Source organism: Ovis aries, chromosome 5 (genome assembly GCF_016772045.2).
Source record: "Ovis aries strain OAR_USU_Benz2616 breed Rambouillet chromosome 5, ARS-UI_Ramb_v3.0, whole genome shotgun sequence".
Classification (NCBI taxonomy): domain Eukaryota; kingdom Metazoa; phylum Chordata; class Mammalia; order Artiodactyla; family Bovidae; genus Ovis; species Ovis aries.
The window spans coordinates 9,425,000-9,448,421 of NC_056058.1; the positions used below are offsets into that span (position 1 = coordinate 9,425,000).

Consider the following 23,422-nt stretch of genomic DNA (forward strand, 5'->3'; position numbering starts at 1 on the left):
ATTAAGAGTTTGCATGCTGCAACTAAAGATCCCACATGCCAGAACTTAAGACCTGGCACAGCCAAATAAATATTTACTTATTCATTCATAAATAAAGTAAATAAGCAGATTGCTCTGTATATTAGGCTTTCCTGATAGCTCAGTCAGTAATGAACCCACCTGCAATGCAGGTGACCCCAGTTCAATTCCTGGGTCAGGAAGATCTGCTGGAGAAGGGATAGGCTACTCATTTTAGTATTGTTGGGCTTCCCTTGTGGCTCAGCTGGTAAAGAATCCACCTGTAAAGTGGGAGACTTAGGTTCCTTTGCATATATGCAAAAGTGATATATTATAAAACCTTACTTCCAAATAAATCTATAATAGCTTGTTCAATAAGAATAAAATAAAAACTATAAAGAATGAAAAAAAACATCATGTCATAGTTTAAATATTACGTTTGGTGGTATGTAAAATAATGGTGGCTTCCCTGGTGGTTCAGATGGTAAAGAATACACCTGCAATGCTAGAGACCTGGGTTCAATATCTGGGTAGGAAGATCCCCTGGAGAAGGGAATGGCAACCCACTCCAGTATTCTTGCCTGGAGAATTCTATGAACAGAGGAGGCTGGTGGGCTACAGTCCATGGGGTCACAAAGAGTCTGACATGACTTAGTGACCGAACAACAAAATAATGGTGCCCCTTAAAGTTGATAATGCTTTGGGTTTGCTTACATATAGAATGCATAGAGAGGGGAAATGTTAACTCTACCTTAGAGTAGAGAAGAAGGCAGAGTAGAGCTCCAGGGGGTCTACTTTGGGAGTCAAGGAAGGATGTATTTACAAAAATGCACACATGGAAGTTGTGGCCAAGGGCAGAGCAGTGGAGGGAAAAGGGAAATTCCAGGTGGAGGTGACCACACGGAGGCTGGACCACGAACGTGTGTGCAGGGGTGCCTAAGCAAAGTTACTCAGGAAAGGTGGACAGCCTGAGGGAGAAGAGTGGGAAATGAGGCTGGAGAGGTGAACTGGGGCCAGATTGAGTGGGACTTATACACCTATGATGCACATTTAGCCTGCAAAGTATCTGTGGGGCTGTAAGGCAGAGTTGTGATGGGCTCAGATTCATGTTTCTGAAAGCTCTCTCAGCTGCAGGACAAAGAATGGGATGAAAGAACAACCATTCTGAAGACTGTTAAAGTTATTCCAGAACAGAGATGTCTGAGGGACAGAAAAGTGGAATAATTTTCCCCAAGTCACATAGCTAGTAACTGGCCAAGCCAAGATTTGAAACTAGACAGTCTGGCTCTAGAACTACCACTCTGCAACAACATTTGCCTGACAATTAGGTGGCACTGTCTGTCCTTCTTGATCAACTCTTGCCTCCAACTCTCACTCCACCTCCAGAGGGCCACTAGAAGAAAGAACAAGAAGGCCCACCACGTGGCTGCTGGGCCAGTGAAACGTTGAGAACCCAACAGTCTTACTGTGCAAGATTCACAGCCTTGTCGACCCCAAGCGAAAAAGTGAAAGTGTTAGTCACTCAGTCGTGTCTGACTCTTTATCACTCCAGGGACTGCCACCAGCCAGGCTCCTCCATCCATGGGATTCTTCAGGCAAGAATACTGGAGTCAATAGCCCTTCCCTTCTCCAGGGGATCTTCCTGACCCAGGGATTGGACCTAGGTCTCCTGCATTGCAGGCAGGTTCTTTATTATCCAAGCCACCAGGGAAATCAACCCCAAGAGCTGGCTAATTCCACCAAGCTCTAACTACCCAAAGAAGTCCCCCTTCATCTTCTCTCATTCACACTCTAGGCTCCAACTCTGTCTAGAGTTGATGTTGACTGTACTTGGTGTCTGCACTTCTTCACCTCCCAGTTTTTCTTCAATCTACTCCATTCTGGCCTCCATCATCACCTCCACCACCATGATCTCTGCCACCAACCTCCACTGTTATCAGTACCATCACCATCACAACCATCACCTTTACTGAAATGAAGCAGGACCCCATGGTCCTTGCCCGCCCCCCACCAACATATCCTCTCCCTGCCTTTTGTCTGTGGTAAACTTTAGTCAAAGAATAAGTTTAATTAGAGAAGTGAGAAATGTGGAAACCATGGAAAACAGTCAAAGGAGACTAAATAACGATAATGTAGTCATTAAGCAGAATCAATGACCTTTCATTCTTTCTCAAGGGCTGTAGATAATATTCTGAGCGATATCCTGTGAGCTGTCTTATAGATACTGAAACACCAGGTGGAGAAGTTAACTACCTGATGACCAGACTGTACCCAGGACTTGAGCTGCCCCAATTCTGAGAACTGACTGCAAAGAAATGGGAACAAGTGTACCCTGGAACTGAAGATAACTGTATCTAAAACAAGCAAGATGATGCTGGTCAGACCAACTGATAACCAATTTAAAGATAACTGTTAGAGATGACTATGCTGTTTCTGCATGGAGCCCCCACCACCACCCCCCACCACCCCTGGACACTACAATGCTCTCACTCCCTGCTTCTCAGCACGGGTGGGACAGGCCTTTGGAGAGATGTCAGCCATCCTCCCCACGGCCCCAGTGGCCAGCATCTGAAATAAAGCAAACTTCCCTTTCCACCAACCTGGCCTGTTTATTGGCTTTTGAGCAGCGAGCAGCTGGGCCCACACACTCCTTTCGGTAACATTATCACCACCAGCACCACCAATACAATTGTCCCCGCTGCCACCATCGTCTCCACCACCACCTGTACTATCTTTCTCCACCAGGATCCTCGTCACCACTATCATCCTCACCACTGGAGCTGCTCTTCCCAAGAATAGAACAGCCTCCTTACTGCTCTGTCCTGTGAATGCTTTCAGTCAATTCACTTTGGTCTCTTTCCTTGGTCCTCCATGAAACTGTACTCTACTCGTCTCTCCCCATCTATCTGTCCATTCTTGCCCTGTTTTCTCTATTAGCAGCTCCTTCACTCCCTGATTTTTGGTGGAAGTGGGGCTGTGGCTGAGCTGGATCTTCATTGCTTCTTGTAGACTTTCTCTAGTTGCAGACAGCGGTGGCTATTCTTCATTTCAGCACCCAAGATTCTCACTGCTGTGGCTTTTCTTGTTATGGAGCACAGCCTCCACAGCACAAGGGCTTCAGTACTTAAAACACATTGCCTTAGTTGCTCCACAGCATGTGGGATCCACCCCAGCCAGAGACTGAACCTGGGTCCCCTGCTTTGGCAGGCAGATTCTTAACCACTGGACCATCTGGGAAGTCCCTTCACTCCTTGATTTTTAAACGCTTACTCAGAACTCTATTCCCAGTCTACAGTCACTGTCTCAATGATTTACTCTATTATTATGGCTATGATTGGGCTTCCCTGGTGGCTCAGTAGATAAAGAATCTGCCTGCAATGTGGGAGACCTCGGTTCAATCCCTGGATTGGGAAGATCCCCTGGAGGAGAGCCTGGCAAACCACTCCAGTATTCTTGCCTGGAGAATCCATGGACGGAGGAGTCTGGAGGGCTACAGTTCATGAGGTGGCAAAGAGTCCGACACAATTGAGCGACTAACACTTTCACCTTCATGGTTATAATTACTGTCTATTGGCCAGGAGTGGAAGGGGGAAACCCTCCATTTTGTGATCTAGATTACATATACAATGTATGTTGAAATCACAACACTTCAAAATCAACTTATCCAAAACTCAATTCTACCTCTCCCCCCAAATCTGCTTTTCCTCAAATGTATCCTTTCTCTATAGTTCTATGTAGAAAACATTATGCTAATTTTGTTCACTGCTATATCCCTAGAAAGTAGCACAGATCCTGTCATTCAATATATTCATCTTAGGCATTTCCTTGGTGGTCCGCTGGCTAAGACTCCACTCTCCCCCTGCAGGGAGCCAGAGTTCAATATCTCATCAGGGAACTAGATTCTCCATGCCCCAACTAAAGATCCAAGACCCAGTGCAGACAAACAAATATAAAATAATAAAAATTTACATCTTAATAAATATTTGCTGAGAAAGGGAATGATTCCCAAATCCTACATTGGTCTAAACAGCCCCAAAAGACCAAATAATTCATCACCTTCTACTATACTTTGAGACTCCAGTCAGATTTGATGAGTGCTGTCTTCTGAGGGAAAAGGGGAATCCCCAGATTTGTTTAAAAAAAAAAAAACTCTTCCACCAGATTTCCCTCTGGCACAATTTTACTTCTGTCTAAGAAACTTCCCTTCTTTAATTTTTCTTCATGGATCTCTGTGATCAATTAATTTTCTTAGTTTTTCTTTATAAGGATACATCTTTGTTTAACCTTCATTCCTCAATGATGTTTTCACCAGATGTAAAATTCTGAGTTGACAGTCTCTTCTTTCATCATTTAAAAACACTGTTCTAGTCCGTTCAGTGTTATGTAGCAGCCTGGATGGGAGGGGAGGCTAGGGGGAAATGGATACATGTATATGTATCGCTGAGTCCATTTGCTGTCCACATGAAAGTATCACAACATTGTTAATCAGCTATACTCCAATATAAAGGTTTTTTAAATAATTAAAAATTTAAAAATGACTCTTGCAAATCAGTATTATGCAAATGACTACACTACCCAATCTACAGATTCAATCAATTTCTATAAAATCACCAAAGACATTTTTCACAGAACTAGAACAAAAATTTTTACAATTTGTATTGAAATCCAAAATATGCCAAATAGCTAAAGTAATCTTGAGAAAGAAGAAAGTAGCTGGAAGAATCAACCTTCCTGACTTAAGACTATACTGCAAAGCTGCAGTAATCAAGACAGTACAATACTGACACAAAAACAGAAATATAGATCAATGGAACAAGACAGAAAGCACAGAGAGAAATCCACACACCTTTGGGCACTTTATCTTTGACAAAGGAGAAAAGACTATACGATGGAGAAAAGACAGCCTCTTCAAAAAGTGGTGCTGGGAAATCTGGACAGCTACATGTAAAAGAATGAAATTAGAACATTTCTTAACATCATGTATAAAGATAAGTTCAAATGGATTAAAAACCTAAATATAAGACCGGAAACTATAAAACTCTTAGATGAAAACATAGGTAGAACATTCTTGGACAAATCACAGCAAGATCCTCTTTGACCTACTTCCTGGGTCATTTGTTTTAATGGAAGTAAAAACAAAAATAGACAAATGGGACCTAATTAAGCTTAAAAGCTTTCACACTGCAAAAAGAAAAAAGAAAAAAACTGTAACAAGATGAAAAGACAACCCTCAGACTGGAAGAAAGCAACTGCAAATTAAGTAACTGACAAAAGATTCATCTCCAAAATATACAAGCAGTTCATGCAGCTCAATATCAGAAAAACAAAGAATCCAATCCAAAAAATGGGAAGAACACCTAAACAGACATTTCTCCAAAGAAAACCTACAGATGGCTAGTGAATATAAGAAAAGATGCTAAACATCAGTAATTGTTAGAGAAATGCAAATTAAAACTACAATGAAGTAATGTGACTCATCAGTCAGAACAGCCACCATCAAAAAATCTGCAAACGGAACTGACAATGACTAGTGGTGTGTCTAGGCTTCCTGGGGCCATGTTGACCACAGCAAGGAAAGCACCACAGGGACCACCAGAAATCTACCGTGATACAGCATTCCCCTCCCTGCAGTCCACTGCCAAGCACGTAGAACGAAGGAAATACTGAGACTTCATAAGGGTTGACTACCTCAGATTTGCTGCACTCGTCGGTTTCATGTGGATCACAACTTCTGGATAAAAAGATTGCAGATATTAAGTGTCGATGTGAAACTAGAAATCAGCTCTACTGAATTCCTATCAGAAATCTTGCAGAAAGTAGGCCATTTGGGTTCTGATCTGCTATAAAAGATGAAGATTTAAATGACCTTACTTAACCTGTCCTGCGCCCCATCCATAAGAAATTCTCTGTAGTAGGTTGTGGCTGGATTAGACTTCCTGGAACATTCCACTCTCAAAAGAACTGATGTCTTTGGATAATCTGTGGAGGGTTCCGACTTATAATTTAAACATTGAGTTGTATCCTGAGGTAACCACAAATTGAATTCAACCAAACTCGGGTCACCAAGTGGCGAAAGGGGTAGGAGGGAATAATCTTATTTCTTTTAGTAATTTTTTATTTGGGTAGCGCTTTTTCTGTCTTCCATATTAAGGTGTTTTTTTTTTTGCTTTTTTGTTTGTTTGCTTGTTTTGGCTATCACTTGGAATAGTTCTTTGACAGAGCATATCGCTTAGCTGAATAACCTGAAGTATGCATTGGAACTATGAAATGCCCCGTGAATTTGCAGATCCCTAGAGAGGAACCAAATGGCTTTAACATAAAGGGCAGTAAATGAAGGGGGCTCTAGTTCAGGTGCTGCTAAAGCCTCCCCTACTCAGGTCTAAACTGCATAGTGAGCTGGTGGAAGGAGTTTGTACAGCTTCTGCTCAGGCCAAAGGAGTCACTGACGTGCATTCAAATTCAAAGCAGTGAGAGCAGAACCTCAACTTAAAACACCCTTAAGTTTCACAGATCTTGAATGATCTTTGACAAGAATTCCAGATGCATTTATACCCAAACATTTAAGGTATTAGGTATTCTGTAGATGCAGTGGTTGTCCCAGCCTAGCTTTGTTATCAACCTTCTGGGGTGTCTTTACATAGTTCAGTCAGAGAATCAGGGGTGAAAGACAGGTGATGTAGCACTTCTGTCTTTAATAATTACAGCTTCAGCTATCCAGTAACTTTTAGTCCTGAAAAGGGACACCAGGACGCTGCCCAGGATTACTGAAAAGTCTTTCCATCTGGTAATTTCCTCGTTTTGTATAGTCTGGTAATTTCCTAGTTTTGTATCTTCAGTTCAGTAGAAACATTTCAAAGTGGCATGTGACCACTTAATGCAGAGTCTGGGTTTCTCTATAATAGAAACCCTTTGCTAAATGTAGGAGTTGCCAACTGGCTACTGGCAACATGAAGCAGATGGGTGAGTAAAACTATCCTGATGTGGGAGTATCTCCCTCTAGGAGTTGAGTCTTGATAAAAGTGTCAATGCACGAATCCTACTCCTGGGAGGCTTATGGAATTACCTGATGGGACCTGCAAACTCTATCTGAGCAACAATGTTGGAGTTATTTGAGGTGATGGGCAGATGTCTACGTTCTGATGTGCTTGGGCGAGTAGAGCGTGTCAAGCCAAGGAGAAGTCGGATTATTGAGAAACAGAGGATTCTTGGTTAATCTAAAGACTTCATGTGGGAACCAGAAATCTTTTAACATATAATCTCTTGGACCTTGAGCCACATATTTCTCCTGAAAAGTGCATTTTTTTGACAGCAAAATTGTATCAGGGATTATTTCATTTAGGAACTGAGATGAATATGTTATTTAATGGCATAAAAATCTGAAGACCTGCAGGAGACTTAAAAATTCCAACCCTTGTTATAACTTTTTTAAAGACTGTAGAATTATCAAAATGCATAAGAATCAAGTTTCAAGGTGCTGTATGATGGGTGGATGAGGCTGTTCATTGTACTATTTCTTTGAATTCTTAGGCATGGTTTGGCAGTGCAAATACTCTCTGTCATTAACAAATTCAATAAAAAGTAAATATATGGAAAAATCTGCAAACAATAAGTGCTGGAGAGGATGTAGAAAAAAAGAAAACCCTCTTGCACCATTGGTGGGATTGCATATTGATACAGCCACTATCAAGAACATGGTGATGTTCTTGGAGATTCCTTAAAAATCTAGGAATAAGGCAAGGTGAAAAGACAGCCTTCTGAATGGGAGAAAATAATAGCAAATAAAGCAACTGACAAACAACTAATCTCAAAAATATACAAGCAACACCTGCAGCTCAATTCCAGAAAAATAAAGGACCCAATCAAAAAATGGGCCAAAGAACTAAATAGACATTTCTCCAAAGAAGACATACGGATGGCTAACAAACACATGAAAAGATGCTCAACATCACTCATTATTAGAGAAATGCAAATCAAAACCACAATGAGGTACCACTTCACACCAGTCAGAATGGCTGCGATCCAAAAGTCTGCAAGCAATAAATGCTGGAGAGGGTGTGGAGAAAAGGGAACCCTCCTACACTGTTGGTAGGAATGCAAACTAGTACAGCACTATGGAGAACAGTGTGGAGATTCCTTAAAAACTGGAACTAGAACTGCCTTATGACCTAGCAATCCCACTTCTGGGCATACACACCGAGGAAACCAGAATTGAAAGAGACACATGTACCCCAATGTTCATTGCAGCACTGTTTATAATAGCCAGGACATGGAAACAACCTAGATGTCCATCAGCAGATGAATGGGTAAGAAAGCTGTGGTACATATACACAATGGAGTATTACTCAGCCATTAAAAAGAATACATTTGAATCAGTTCTAATGAGACGGATGAAACTGGAACCGACTATACAGAATGAAATAAGCCAGAAAGAAAAACACCAATACAGTATACTAACACATATATATGGAATTTAGAAAGATAGCATTGATGACCCTGTATGCAAGACAGCAAAAGAGACACAGATGTGTATAACGGACTTTTGGACTCAGAGGGAGAGGGAGAGGGTGGGATGATTTGGGAGAATGGCATTGAAACATGTATACTACCATGTAAGAAACGAATCTCCAGTCTATGTCTGATGCAGGATACAGCATGCTTGGGGCTGGTGCACGGGGATGACCCAGAGAGATGTTATGGGGAGGGAGGTGGGAGGGGGGTTCATGTTTGGGAATACATGTACACCCGTGGTGGATTCATGTCAATGTATGGCAAAATCAATATAGTATTGTAAAGTAAAATAAAGTAAAAATTAAAATTTTTTAAAAAAAAATCTAGGAATAAAAATACCATATGACCCAGCAATCCCGCTATTGGGAATATACCCTGAGTTAACCATAATTCAAAAAGACACGTCTACCTCAATGTTCATCGCAGCACTACTTACAATAGCAACCTAGTTGTCCATCAACAGATGAATAGACAAAGAATTTGCGATACATATATACAATGAAATGTTACTCGACCATAAAAGGAACAAATCTGAGTCAGTTGAACTGAAGTAGATGAACCTAGAGCCTATTATACAGAATGAAGTAAGTCCGAAATAGAACAACAAATATGGTATATTAATGTGTATACATATATATATATGAAATATATATATGAAATCCATATATATATATGAAATCCAGAAAAACTGATGAACCTATTTGCAGGGCAGGAATAAAGATACAGAGAGAGAACAGAGTTGTGGACACAGTGGGGGAAGAAGAGGGTGGGACAAACTGAGAGAGTAGCATGCAAACATATGTAAACATATGTAAAATAGATGGCCAGTGGGAAGTTACTGTATAACACAGGGAGCTCAACCTGCTGCTTTGTGATGACCTAGACGTGTGGGATCACTCCAGTACTCTTGCCTGGAAAATCCCATGGACGGAGGAGCCTGGTAGACTGCAGTCCATGGGGTCACTTGTTGGGAGCCAGCGTGAGGAACTCCGGCCATGGCAAAGGTCATGAGGAAGGAAGCTTGGCATACGCAAAGGCGTGATCAAGCCTCAGGAAACCCCCTGTTCCTGAGCATCTACCCCCAAAACCAGAGTACTTTATGGGGGGCTCTCCCCATAACCATTTCTCTCAGAGAAGGAGTTAACTTGCAGCTCCAAGTTAATAAAAATTCCTGGGTGTGACAGGAGTGTTTCAACTTACAAACTCTGAAGGTTCTCTGGCCTGCCGGATCAGGCTCGTCCAGCCGCATGTGATTGTTTACAGCCTCCCAACTGTGAGAGGCACGGGATGTTTTAAAACTTTCTAAATACAGACTCTTTTGAGAAGTTAGAAGATCATTAGTATAGTATTAGTGGGTTGATTATGAATTATATTGGTGAAGGGTTTTTTCTTCATTTGTCGTGCCAATAATTACTGCTAATTCCCTGCCCTGGGTGCGACAAGGATGTCTCAGGTCAAACCTCTCTGCTGACAGACTAGCTTGTGTGACAAACTCTCAACCATAAACAGCACAGAGAGTCTGGAGTATTAGCATAGGGCTTTTTTCATTGATGAGTCAATGATTGCCATCAGGCCTCCATATTCTTAGGCACCTGGGAATATATTAATCAATGTATTTAGAATATAGAAAAGGAAATATAGTAGTTTTTTGATGTTAGCAATACTAGACTTTTTGAGTTAATGAATTTTCTCTTTTGTTATAGATCACTGAACTTTGTTATAAATCACTGTGTCCTTGCTATGCAAAAATGTAACTTTATCACTATCTTAAGACTAAACAGATCATAAAGGGAACATTGGTGAAGGGTTTACATTTGTTAAGCCAATATTTGCTGCTAAACCTCCATATTCCTGCCCTTATAATGAATATAACTAGCATATAAAAGAAATAAGTATTAACCTTTAAGATTAATCATGTTAAACCTTAGGTTAAGTAAATTCCTTTCTTGATTGTAACTCACTACACCCTCACCCTATAGGAATGCAACTTTATTTGGAGGGTGGCGCCTGATTTAAGAAAAAATCACCCCTGGAAAAATAAGTTTTCTGGTTAACTGACCGGTATCAGAAAGGACCATAAAATGTCAGCAGACCTCATGGCCAGAAGATGATGAAACTCATAAGACCTTTGTATAATTTTATATGAAGCACCTGATTGTGACAAGGGTCAGGTCTGCTGACCCCTGCGTGACTCTGTATTCATCCCTGTGTATAACAAAAAGGTATATAAACAAACCTGAAAAATAAATAAATCAGATCAGTTTCTGGAAAGACTGATTCCCCCATGTTGTTTCTTTCTTGCTCCCCATTTTCCTGGCTGAATTCCCATCTGGTACGAGGGTACGCACCAAGCCTACCGACTTTGCCGGGGCTTCTAAGATCAGACTGAGGAGGCCTCAGTGCCTCCTCTCCCTCAGGAGAATGGAAAGATGCCTGTGGCCTAAGTAGGTGGTGATTAGTATTCCACGTAAACCAGTTATTCAGCCTCTTTTCTCCATTAATTCTCCTACTACACTATCTGTTTCTAATCTCCCTCTATATCTGTAATTAAATAAGTTTTTTCCAGGATGCCGATTCCATCCCCACCTTCGAATTACCCTGGATCCACCGGGGCTGGACCCCGGCAGTCACTAAGAGTCGTACATGACTGAGCAGCTTCACTTTCACTTTTCACTTTCATGTATTGGAGAAGGAAATGGCAACCCACTCCAGTGTTCTTGCCTGGAGAATCCCAGGGACGGGGGAGCCTGGTGGCCTGCTGTCTATGGGGTCACACAGAGTAGGACACGACTGAAGCGACTTAGCAGCAGCAGCAGCAGCAGCAGAAGGGTGGGATCGGGGCATGGGAGGGAATTTCAACAGATATATGTATACTTATGGCTAATTTCACATTGTTATACAGCAGAAACCAAGACAACATTGTAAAGCAATTATCCTCCAACTTAAAATAAATAAATAAAAAGAAATACACTTTAGCTGCATTAAGCTAGGAAAAAATGACTCTTTCAGAAACTTCAGGTAACAATAGAGACACTAAATTCTGGTTTATCCAGCTCAAAACCACAGGGTTAAAGTTTATTTTGACACCAAAGTCACTTCCTTCTCCTCAGATGATGCTCTGTAACTAAAGGCATTCCTTTCCTAGAATCAGTTGATTCTGTAATCCCAAAGATGATTAACAGTATCTAGGAGAGTCTACTACACAGAGAGCATATGAAAATGTATATAAAGGTGAAGAAAAGGTATATAAAATAAACAGATGAAAAGCAGAACCATGAGTCTGATGGTGAAAGACAGAAGTTCACTTTTCTGATAGTGGTTTCCTAAGTCAGCTGACATAAGATATGTGTCAAGACTCATGAAATTTCCTTGAAATAGGAAAAGTGTCGAGAGCCCAATAGGGAGCTTCGAGAACCGTGGTGAGCGTTACCTGCACACAGGAATGCGAGGGTCATCACTTCTTCCAGGTAAGTGTAACCTTGACAATGACCGTACCTTAACCTGCCCCATATCAGGGGCTACTTAGTTGAATAATTAGCTGTCTTTCCTTCTCCTTTATTTTCTGTTCTCTTTGAACACTCTTCTTTCCCCCTTAGATTATGGTTTTCTTCTTCACCACCCTATTCAAACTGTACTCTCAAATATCCCTAAAATTTTCCTTATGGTCCAGTCCAATGAATTGCTCATCTTCCTCTTCACGGGTCTTATTTTCTAACTGATATCCTCTCCTCCTTGATAAGTTAAATAAACAGGGTGACAATATACAGCCTTGACATACTGCTTTCCTAATTTGGAACCAGTCCCTTGTTCCATGTCCAGTTCTAACTGTTGTTTCTTGACCTGCATAGAGGTTTCTCAGGAGGCAGATAAGGTGGTCTGGTATTCCCATCTCTAAGAATTTTCCACAGTTTGTTGTGATCCATACAGTCAAAGGCTTTAGTATAGTCAATGAAGCAGAAGTAGATGCTTTTCTGGAATTCTCTTGCTTTCTCTATGATCCAGTAAATGTTTGCAATTTGATCCTTGGTTCCGCTGCTTTTTCTAAATTCAGCTTGTACATCTGGAAGTCCTCTGTTCTTATACTATTGAAATCTAGTTTGAAGGATTTTTAGCATGACCTTACTAGCGTGTGAAATGAGTGCAATTGTGCAGTAGTTTGAACATTCTTTGGCATTGCCTTTCTTTGGAATTAAAAGAAAACTGACCTTTTCCAGTCCTGTGGCCATTGCTGAGTTTTCCAAATTTGCTGGCATGTTGAGTGCAGCACTTTAACAGCATCATCCTTTAGGATTTGAAATAGCTCAACTGGAATTCCATCACCTCCACTAGCTTTGTTCATAGTGATGCATTCTAAGGTCCACTTGACTTCACACTCTAGGATGTCTGGCTCTAGGTGAGTGATCACACCATTGCGGTTATCCTGGTCATTTGGAATCTTTTTTTGTATAGTTCTTTTGTGTATTCTTGCCACCTCTTCTTAATATCTTCTGCTTCTGTTAGGTCCAGACCATTTCTGTCCTTTATTGTGCCCATCTTTGCATGAAATGTTCCATTGGTATCTCTAATTTTCTTGAAGAGATCTCTAGTCTTCCCCATTCTATTGTTTTCCTCTATTTCTTTGCACTGGCCACTGAGGAAGTCTTTCTTATCTCTCCCTGCTATTCTTTGGAACTCTGCCTTCAAATGGGTGTATCTTTCCTTTCCTCCTTTGCCTTTTGCTTCTCTTCTTTTCTCAGCTATTTGTAATGCCTTCCCAGACAGCCATTTTGCCCTTTTGCATCTTTTTCTTGGGGATGGTTTTGATCATCACCCCCTATACAATGTCACGAACCTCCATCCATAGTTCTTCAGGCACTCTATCAGATCTAATACCGTGAATCTATTTGTCGCTTGCACCGTATAATTGTAAGGGATTTGATTTAGGTCATATCTGAAAGGCCTAGTAGTTTTCCTTAGTTTCTTCAATTTGAGTCTGAATTTGGCAACAAAAAGGTCATGATCTGAGCCACAGTCAGCTCCTGGTCTTGTTTTTGCTGACTGTATAGAGCTTCTCCACCTTCGGCTGCAAAGAATATAATCAATCTGATTTCGGTATTGACCATCTGGTGATGTTTCATGTGCAGAGTTATCTCTTGTGTTGCTGGAAAACGGTGTTTCCTATGACCTGTGTGTTCGCTTGGCAAAACTCTATTAGCCTTTGCCCTGCTTCATTTTGTACTCCAAGATCAAACTTGTCTGTTACTCCAGGTATCTCTTGACTTCCTACTTTTGGAGAACTCTGGAAGATGATGAAGGACAAGGAAGCCTGGCATGCTGCAGTCCATGGGGTCACAAAGAGCTGGACACAACTGAGCAACTGAACAATAGCCTCCTTGATAGGGCATTCCAGGTGGTTCATTGGAAAGAATCCTCCTGCCAATGCAGGAGACCCAAGTTCAATCCCTGGGTCGGGAAGATTCCCCTGGAGCAGGAAATGACAACCCACTCCAGTATTCTTGTCAGGGAAATCCCATGGACAGAGGAGCCAGGCAGGCTATAGTCCATGGGGTTGCAAAAGAGTTGGATATGACTTAGCAACTAAACAACAACAACCACCACCACCTCCGTGATAATTTCTGTGACCCAGCACTGCCCTGACTTTTCCTCTGCCTCTCCTGGTATAATTTTTCCCTCCTCCTTTTCCCTTTTCCTGAATATTAACAATAATAACCAACATATTCAGGTACTCACTATGCACCTTGTATGTTAACCCATTCACCCCCCTAATGGGCTCATTAGGTGAATACTAATATTATTTCCATCTAGTGGATAAGAAAACTGGAGCAGAGAGGTTATTGTAATTGTCCAAGGTTACACAGCTTGTAAATGGCAGAACTAGGATTTGAACCCAAGCCACCTCACTCTAGATTTTTGTTAATATGCCTTTGGTTGTTTCTCTCTCTCTCTCTCTCTCTCTCTCTCTCTCTCTCTCTCTCTCTCTCTCTCTTTCTACTCTTTCTCTCTAGAAGTATCTCAAGACTCCTTGACTTCACCTCTTCAGACGGTTCTCCAACTTCAAATAACAATAGCAATAGCTTCAATGTCAGCCCAAACTAACATATATTTTAGCACCTACTTTAGGCTGGTATCAGGCTAAGATTGTTCTATATACATTATCACATAGTACCTCCATATTATAGATACAAAATGGCACCACAGGGAGGTTGCTCAAAATCTCACAGTTATTTAGTTGCAGAGGCAGGTAACAGACCATAAAGTCTATCAAAATAGTATAATATTAATATAAGCTACTTGAAGGAAAATGCCAGGTCCCCTTACCCTGGCAGCCCCTTCTGCACCATCTTCAATGTAAGAGGTATCTGGTATATATCTGTGGAGTCAAATTTAAGTGAAAGAGTGTGCAGCTTTTTAGATATCAATTATGCCTGCATGCATGCTTCCTAAGTTGTTTCAGTCACGTCTGACTCTTGCCGGCCCCATGGACTGTAGCCCGCGAGTCTCCTCTGTTGGTGGCCTTCTCCAGACAAGAATACTAGAGTGGGTTGCCACTTCCTCCTCCAGGGGCTCTTCCCAATCCACATATCAAACTCGAGTCTCCTAAGGCTCTTGTATTTCAGAAGGATCCTTTACCACTAGCACCACCTGGGAAGCCCATCAATTATGCCTAGAAAAGTTTAAAAGTTATTTTTATGAGAGAAATTCAAACAAGGTGTTTCCTGCTTTGCAGCAACTGCAGGCAGAGTTCTGGAAACTCCTGAGATGGATCATTTGTGAATGTCAATTATCCATGAACTCTCTGCCCTCATCCCTAGATGAAACAGGCAGGATAATAGAATGAGCAGCAAGTGAAGAATTAAAATAGAATTCTACACTTACAGTTACCAGGGGGAAGGATGGGGGGAACTGGGTAGTTAGGGAATTTGGAATGGACATGTACACACTGTTATATTTAAAATAGACAACCAACAGGGTCCTACTGTATAGCTCAGGGAACTTTGCTCAGTGTTATGTGGCAGCCTGGATGGGAGCAGAGTTTGGGGGAGAATGGATACATGTATATGTTTGGCTGAGTCCCTTTGCTGTCTGCCTGAAGCTGTCACAATGTTGTTAATCAACTCTGCTCCTATATAAAATAAAAAGTTAAGAAATAGAAATCTATTGCAAATAAAATGGTAATAGAGGCAGCTAGCCTTTATGGAGTGATTTCAGCCAAACATTGTGCTTTACACATTCCCTCACTTATGTCATCACCCCAAACCCAGGAGACAGGCAACACTGTCACCCTGTCCCATATATGGAATCTTAGAGAAGTTAAACAACTTGCTCAAATTTGCACAACTGGTGTCAGAAGTACTTGACCCCTAGGCGACCTGTTTCTTCATGAACAGAAAGAGTCAGCTGAAGATTTCTGAAGTCTCCTAGAATTCTGGTATTCTGACATGCTAATGACTCTTTGAGAACTCTTTTTTTAAAATATAAATTTATTTAATTTTAATTGGAGGCTAATTACAATTCTGTAGTGAAGTCTCATGTGCATATTATTGAGCACAGGATTGTGAGCTGGGCTGAAAGGAGACCCTTGAAGACTAGCCTTGAGGAAACTCGATGGTGCCCAGACTGCCTGCATTTTAGGAACCAGGAAATACTGTCCAGCCATGTGTTTGACTAGCTGCCTCTGCAAGTTATAGTCGCCACTGGGGCGGATGTGACATTAGTGTTGTTGTTGTTGTTGCTGTTGCTGTAGCTGTGAATGGGAGCTGCTCTCTAGTTACAGCGCACAGGCTTCTCACTGCGGGGCTTCTCTTGCGGCAGAGCACAGGCTCTAGGTGCGCGGGCTTCAGAAGCTGCGGCTCACAGGCTCCAGAGCATGAGTTCCTAGTTGTGGTGCACGGGCTCCATTGCTCTGCGGCATGTGGGATCTTCCCAGACCAGGGATCGAACCTGTATCCCCAGCATTGGCAGGCGGATTCTTAACCACTGAACCACCAGGGAAGTCCTAAAACGTTCATTATGTTCTTTGGTGGAAATGTTTTTCTTTTCTACTTTCTTTTTTTTAAGAATGATTAACATGAGATCTATCTTTTTAGCATTTTTTTTTAGTGTATTAAGTGTGAATGCTTTTTTTTTAATTTTTATTTTTACTTTATTTTACTTTACAATACTGTATTGGTTTTGCCATACATTGCCTTAAATATGTTATTCTGTGTACAACACCAAATTTTAAAGTCTACAAAACTGGGAATGTTATATTTTACAACATATCTCTAGAACGTATTTATCTTGTATAGCAAAAGCAGTATACCTATAGAAAAACAATTCCCTGAAAACCACCTTTATATTCTCTGCTTCTGTGAGTTTGACTACTTCAGATACTTCATATACGTGAAATCACACGGTGTGCATTAGGCTTAATTTCACTTAGTATGATATCCTCTAAGTTCATCTATGTTGCCGCAAATGACAGGATCACCTTATTTTTAAGCTTGAATAACATTCCTGTGTGTGCATATCATGTATATATATGTGTGTGTGTGTCTGTGTCTCTGTGTGTGTGTGTGTGTGTGTGTATATATATATATACACAGACACATATCTTTTATCCATTAATCTGCAGGACCCACTTTCTTAGGGGATAACCAAAGTTGCCAATAAAGTTACTAGTTACTGGACCTGAATTTTTAAATTATTATTATTTAATTGTTTTAAAGTGAACCATTTTTAAAGTCTTTATTGAATTTGTTACAATATTGCTGCTGCTTTATTTTTTTGTTTTCTTGGTCACAAGGTGTATGGGATCTTAGTTCCATGACCAGGGATCAAACCTACACCTCCTACATCAGAAGGTGAAGTCTGAACTATTTAGACCACCAGGGAAGTTCTGAGACTTGAATTTCAACAAGTGCACACTAGAAGAGCCACACTGGTTGTTCATATTGAAATGTCTCCACATCATTTATAAATAATCGTGTCCCCAGACTAATTCCCAGGACACTCTTATCAGTCCGAAACATGCCCTGGGAACCCATCAAATGCCTCATAGTTCAGCAGCTGAAAGACTGACACCTGCCGTCTCAGAGAGGGTCTCCAATGTCCATTCTGCTTGGTTGGTTTCTGAACCATTGCTTTTGTTTAGTCGCTAAGTCTTTGTGACCCCATGGACTGCAGCACATCAGGCTTCCCTGTCCATCACTATCTCCCAGAGTTTGCTCAAACTCATGTCCATTGTGTCAGTAATACCACCCAGCCATCTCATCCTCTGTTGTCCCCTTCTCCTCCCTCCCTCAATCTTTCTCAACATGAGGGTCTTTTCCAGTGAATCACTTCTTCCCATCAGGTAGCCAAGCTACATGGGAGCTTCAGCTTCAGCATCGGTCCTTCCAATTCAGGGTTGATTTCTTTTAGGATTGACTGGTTTGATCTTGCATTTCAAGGGACTCTCAAGAGTCTTCTCCAACACCACACTTCAAAAGCATCAATTCTTCGGTGCTCAGCCTTCTTTATGATCCAATTCTCACATCCATACATGACTATGGGGAAAATCATTGCTTTGATTATACAGACCTTTGTCAGCAAAGTGATGTATCTGCTTTTTAATATGCTGTCTAGGTTTGCCACAGCTTTTCTTCCAAGGAGCAAACATTTTTTAATTTCAGGGCTGCAGTCACCATCCACAGTGATTTTGGAGACTAAGAAAGTAAAATCTGTCACTGTTTCCACTTTTCCCCCTTCTATTTGCCACTAAGTGACGGGACTGGATGCCATGATCTTAGTTTTTTGAATGTTGAGTTTTAAGCCAGTTTTTTTCACTCTCCTCTTTTACCTTTATCAAAAGGGTTTTTAGTTCTTTAATTTCTGCCATTAGAGTGGTATCATCTGCAGATCTGAGGTTGTTGATATTTCTCCTGGAAATCTTGATTCCAACCTGTGATTCATCCAGCCTGGCATTTTGCATGATGTACTCTGCATATAAGTTAAATAAGCAGGGTGACAATATAAAACCTTGATGTATTCCCTTCCTAGTTTTGAACCAGTAAGTTTTCTTTTTCCATGCCCATTTCTAAATGCTGCTTCTTGACCTGCACACAGGTTTCTCAGGAGACAGGTAAGGTGGTCTGGTATTCCTATCTGTTTAAGAATTTTTCACAGTTCTTTGTATTCCACACAGTCCAGGGTTTTTGCATAGTCAATGAAGCAGTAGATGCTTTTCAGGAATTCCTTTGCTTTTTCTATGATCTAACAAATGTTGACAATTTGATCTCTGGTACCTCTACCTTTTCTATATCCAGCTTGTACATCTGGAAGCTCTTGGTTCACATACTGCTGAAGCCTAGCTTGAAGGATTTTGAGTATTGCTTTGTTAGCATATGAAATGAGGGCAACTGAATGGTAATTTGAACATTCTTTGGCATTGCCTTTGTTTGCTATTGGAATGAAAACACCTTTTCCAGTCATATCAGTTGTTAAATATATTGTACTTGCAAATGGAAAATTATTCTAGACATTAGTATATGATAAGAGAATGAAAAGAAGGTAAGGGGAGAACTAATGACAAGAATGGTCATTAAGATTTATTAAGAAAGGAAGAAAAAACCCACCTAGCCATCCAGTATCTTCAGGTCTTTGCAGAAGCAGGAACATGGCTGATGATACCACCAGATGTTGGGAAGGTTTGGGGAAGAAAAACAGCACCTTAGCAGCCACAGCAGAAGCAGACTTCACATAGAGGCAGCCTTTATTTTCCAAACAGGCAGAAACAACACTTCCCTTCCAAGATACATTCCTGGAATCTTGCCAATCCTCCATCAAGAGAAAGACTCTGGTCCTGGTCCACAGGAATCTGGGTGGGCATATGACTTGCTTGTAACCAAGAGAATATGGTGGAATGGAGCTGCATGACTTTCTGGACTAGATCTTGAGAGGATATATAGCCTGGTTGGCCTGAAAACTCATGCGTAGAGCACTGAGGCACCATGGGAGCTACCCAACCAATGCTGCCATGCTGGGAGGAAGCCCAACTATCCCAGGCCCTGAAGTTACATGAAGGGACAGCAATGCTCTGTCAGTTCCCAGCTGCTTCCACCCATTCACAGCGTAGCAGCAACTGCCTAGAAAACCTCAAGCCACAAACGCTCAGCTGAGTCTTTCCCAGATTCCCAAATCACAGAAATCATGAGAGATAATAGAATAAATGTTGCTTTTATATACATTCTTTGCTTAATATTCTTTGCCATTATGGTTTATCATAGGATTTTTTTTTTAATTGGAGAACAGCTGCTTTACAGTTTTGTGTTAGTTTCTGCCATACAATAATGTGACTCAACTATGCAAGCATGCTAAGTTGCTTCAGTCATGTCCGACTCTTTGCAACCCTTGGGACTATAGCCCACCAGGTTCCTATGTCCATGAGATTCTCCAGGCAAGAATACTGGAGGAGGTTGCAATGCCCTCAGGGGATCTTCCTGAGCCAGAGATGGAACTCATGGCTCCTGCACTGCGGGCAGATTCTTTACCACTAAGCCATTGGGAAAGTCCTGGATCAGCTATATGTATACATATATCCCTTCCCTCTTGAGCCTCCCTCTCACTCCTTTCATTTGACCCCTCTAGGTCATCACAGAGCACCAGCTGAGCTCTCTGTGCTACACAGCATCTTCCCACAAGCTATCTATTTTACACAAGGCAGTGTATATATATCAATGCTACTTTCTCAGTTTATCCCCCCTTCTCTTTCCCCTGCTGTGTCCACAAGTCCATTCTGCATGTCAGCGCCTCTATTCCTGTCTTGCAGATAGGTTCATCAGTACCATTTTTTAAGATTCCATATATATGTGTTAATATACAATATTTTTCTCTTTTTGTCTTACTTCACTCCATATGAAAGACTCTAGGTTCATCCACATCACTACAAAAGACCCAATTTCATTCCTTTTTATGGATGAGTAATATTCCATTGTATATATGTACCACAACTTCTTTATCCATTCATTTGTTGATGGACATCTAGGTTACTTCCATGCCCTGGCTTTTGTAAACACTGCTGCAATGGACATTGATGTGCATGTGACTTTTTGAATTATGTTTCTTCTCAGGGTGAGATTTCTGGGTCATACAGTAGATTTATTCCTAGTTTTTTAAGGAATCTCCCTACTGTTCTCCATACTGACTATACCCATTTACATTCCCACCAACAGTGCAAAAGTGTTCCCTTTCTTCACATCCTCTCCATCATTTAATGTTCGTAGTTTTTTGATGATGGGATGTTGTTTTTTAAAGCGATAATTATCATTATTCAGCAATCGATAACTGATACCCAGCCCTTGGGGAATATCCTGGAATCTTTCCTCAACCATTTCACGTGTCTCCCTTATGTTTTGCTGTTCCAGGACTCTGCTTTCTGCTGAGCCTTTCAGGAGTCGTGGCTCAGAAAACCAAAGGTGAGTGCTCAAAGCCTTACTTTTCCATAGCCAGAGACCAGTGAATGTGTAGACCAACAATGCACCTGAGGCCACTCACATCTTTCATCAGGACAGAGAAAGGAGGCTGCTTCTGGGAACAAAACTGGGAGCCTCACTCCTGTAACTCTTTTTAATTCAACATTTCGTCAAATTTAGGTATCTTTTTTTGGCTGCACTGCGTCTTCATTGCTGCCCGAGAACTTTCTAAAGTTGTGGTGAGCAGGAGCTCCTCTCTAATTGTGATGCGTGGGCTTCTCATTGTAGTGGCTTCTCTTGTTGCAGAGCATGAGCTTCGGCAGATGTGGTCCCTGGGCTCTAGAGCACAGGCTCAGTAGTTGTAGTGCATGGACTTAGTTGCTCTGTAGCATGTGGAATCTTCCCAGACCAGGGATCAAACCCGTGTCCCCTGTGTTGACAAGTGGATTCTTAACCACTAAACCACCAGGGAAGTCCTCAGTTATGTTTTTTATTTTACTACTATGTGCCCAAGGTAGAAGTAGAACAGTGAATCACACAAGTCTCATGAAATGAACATTCTGGTGGGGAGAGACAGAGCATGATAATAATCATTTCATCCCATTCATAAGCAAGTCAACAAAAAATGAGCAAGGTCATTTCGGGTTAACTTTAATCCCTAGGGCAACTCACTAGATTCTGAGTCACCAAGTCTAGGGTGGGGCCTGAGATTCTGCATTTCTAGCCAAAAGCCAGAAGGTGCATTCTGAGTAAAGGCTCTGCACGTTGTCCTCCGTCATTTCCCAGCCTCCATTCCCCATGAACCCTGGCGAGCTCCCAGATTTCTCCATTAGACTAAAGCTTGAGATACTTCCTCAGCTCCAGTATTCCCATTCATTTCCTAAGATCTCTTTATTTTTAAAGAATAATTATTGTATTCATTTTTGGCTGTGCTGGGTCTTTGTTGCTGCACACACTTTTCTCTAGTTACGGCCAGTGGGGACTACTGTCTAGTTGTAGGTACGCGGGCTTCTCGTTGCAGTGGCTTCTCTTGTTGCAGAGCATGGGCTCTAAGTCCTTCAGTAGTTGTGGCTCACAGGCTCTAGGGCCCAGCCTCAGTAGTTGTGTCACAGGGCTTAGTTGCTCCTCAGCATATGGGATCTTCCCAGACCAGGGATTGAACCCATATCTCCTGCATTGACAGGTGGATTCTTTACCACTGAGCCACTAGGAAAGCCCCCTCCACTCATTTTCAATGGGCCACAAATAAGATCCTTAGCAATCTCCATCTAAATGAAGTTATACATAGGGTTACAAATATAACATGCACACTTATCAGAATATACCTTCTGTGGTTCCCTACAAATTCAAATTTTTGTAATCATAGCTGACATTGGTCATGTGCCAGGCACTGCCCAAAATATTTTGTATGGATTAATCCATTTATTCCTCACAATAACCCATTTTACAGATGAAATTGAGGCACAGAGAGTTTAGGACACTTGTGCAAAGACACACAGGTAGGAAGAGGTGGAGCCAGAATCAAATCCATTGTCCAAGCTCTTAACCAGCTCATCCCCCTTTTCTATATTCTGCAATGATCTTGAGAATAGCATAGTTATATTGCACTGAAACGTTTGTGTCAAAAATTAACTGGTTTAATGCCAACCCCAGTCCTTTACCATGCACAAGAATCACATGTGCATAGCTTGGGTTTGATGTCTTTCATTCTTTAATGTACTAGCATTTCACAAAAGGAAAACGGTGCAGCTTCCTCACCCTTGAGAGGCCCTGGCTCAAAGACAAAACCAAATAGTAACAGGAGAGTTTTTGACTCAAATGTAGTTCAGTTGCTCAGTCGTGTCTAACTCTTTTGCAACCCCATGGACTGTAGCACTCCAGGCCTTCCTGTCCATCACCAACTTCCAGAGCTTGCTCAAACTCATGTCCATCAAGTTGGTGATGCCATCCAACCATCTCATCCTCTGTTTTCTCCTCCTCCTCCTGCCTTCAATCTTTCCCAGCATCAGATTTGACTCAAATGGTATCTGACCTAACTCTCTTCTCCTTGCAGGGACCTGTACCCGTTGCCCCCAAAATGCTTTCTGTGTCAATGCTACTCACTGTACCTGCAACCATGGATACAATTCTGAATCCAGGGAGAAATACTTCACCTACCGCTTCGAGACATGTGAAGGTAAAGGGCTAATTTTCTTTTCTTTGCCTTTTTTTTTTTTTTTTTTTTTTTTTTTTTTGCTGTGCTGGGCCTTAGTTGCAACAGGCAGAACTTTTTAGTTGCAGAATGTAAACTCTTAGTTCCCTGACCAGGGGTCGAACCCAGGCCTCCTGCATTGGGAGCTCAGAGTCTTAGTCACTGGACTACCAGGGAATCCCAGGGGTAATTTTCAAATCACCCACAGGTGGATGTGGAAGGAAGGCAGCATAAAGGCTGTGAGGAAGTAACCATAATATGCAATGCTGAAAACTCTGCGAACTCAACCTTCACC

At 41.6% G+C, this 23,422-nt stretch overlaps 1 protein-coding gene across 2 annotated transcripts in view; it reads left to right on the forward strand.

Moving 5' to 3' along the window:
* Positions 1–11,904: 11,904 nt before the first annotated feature.
* The window catches only part of ADGRE3 (adhesion G protein-coupled receptor E3), a 62,408-nt gene continuing 50,890 nt past the window's right edge, over positions 11,905–23,422 (forward strand). For both annotated transcript variants that reach the window (XM_042249788.1, XM_042249789.1), the window contains exons 1-3: positions 11,905–11,972; positions 20,889–20,939; positions 22,990–23,112. In XM_042249788.1, coding sequence (XP_042105722.1) covers positions 11,948–11,972; positions 20,889–20,939; positions 22,990–23,112 — 199 coding nt within the window. In that variant the 5' untranslated portion in view covers positions 11,905–11,947. The remainder of the gene's footprint in view (positions 11,973–20,888; positions 20,940–22,989; positions 23,113–23,422) is intronic.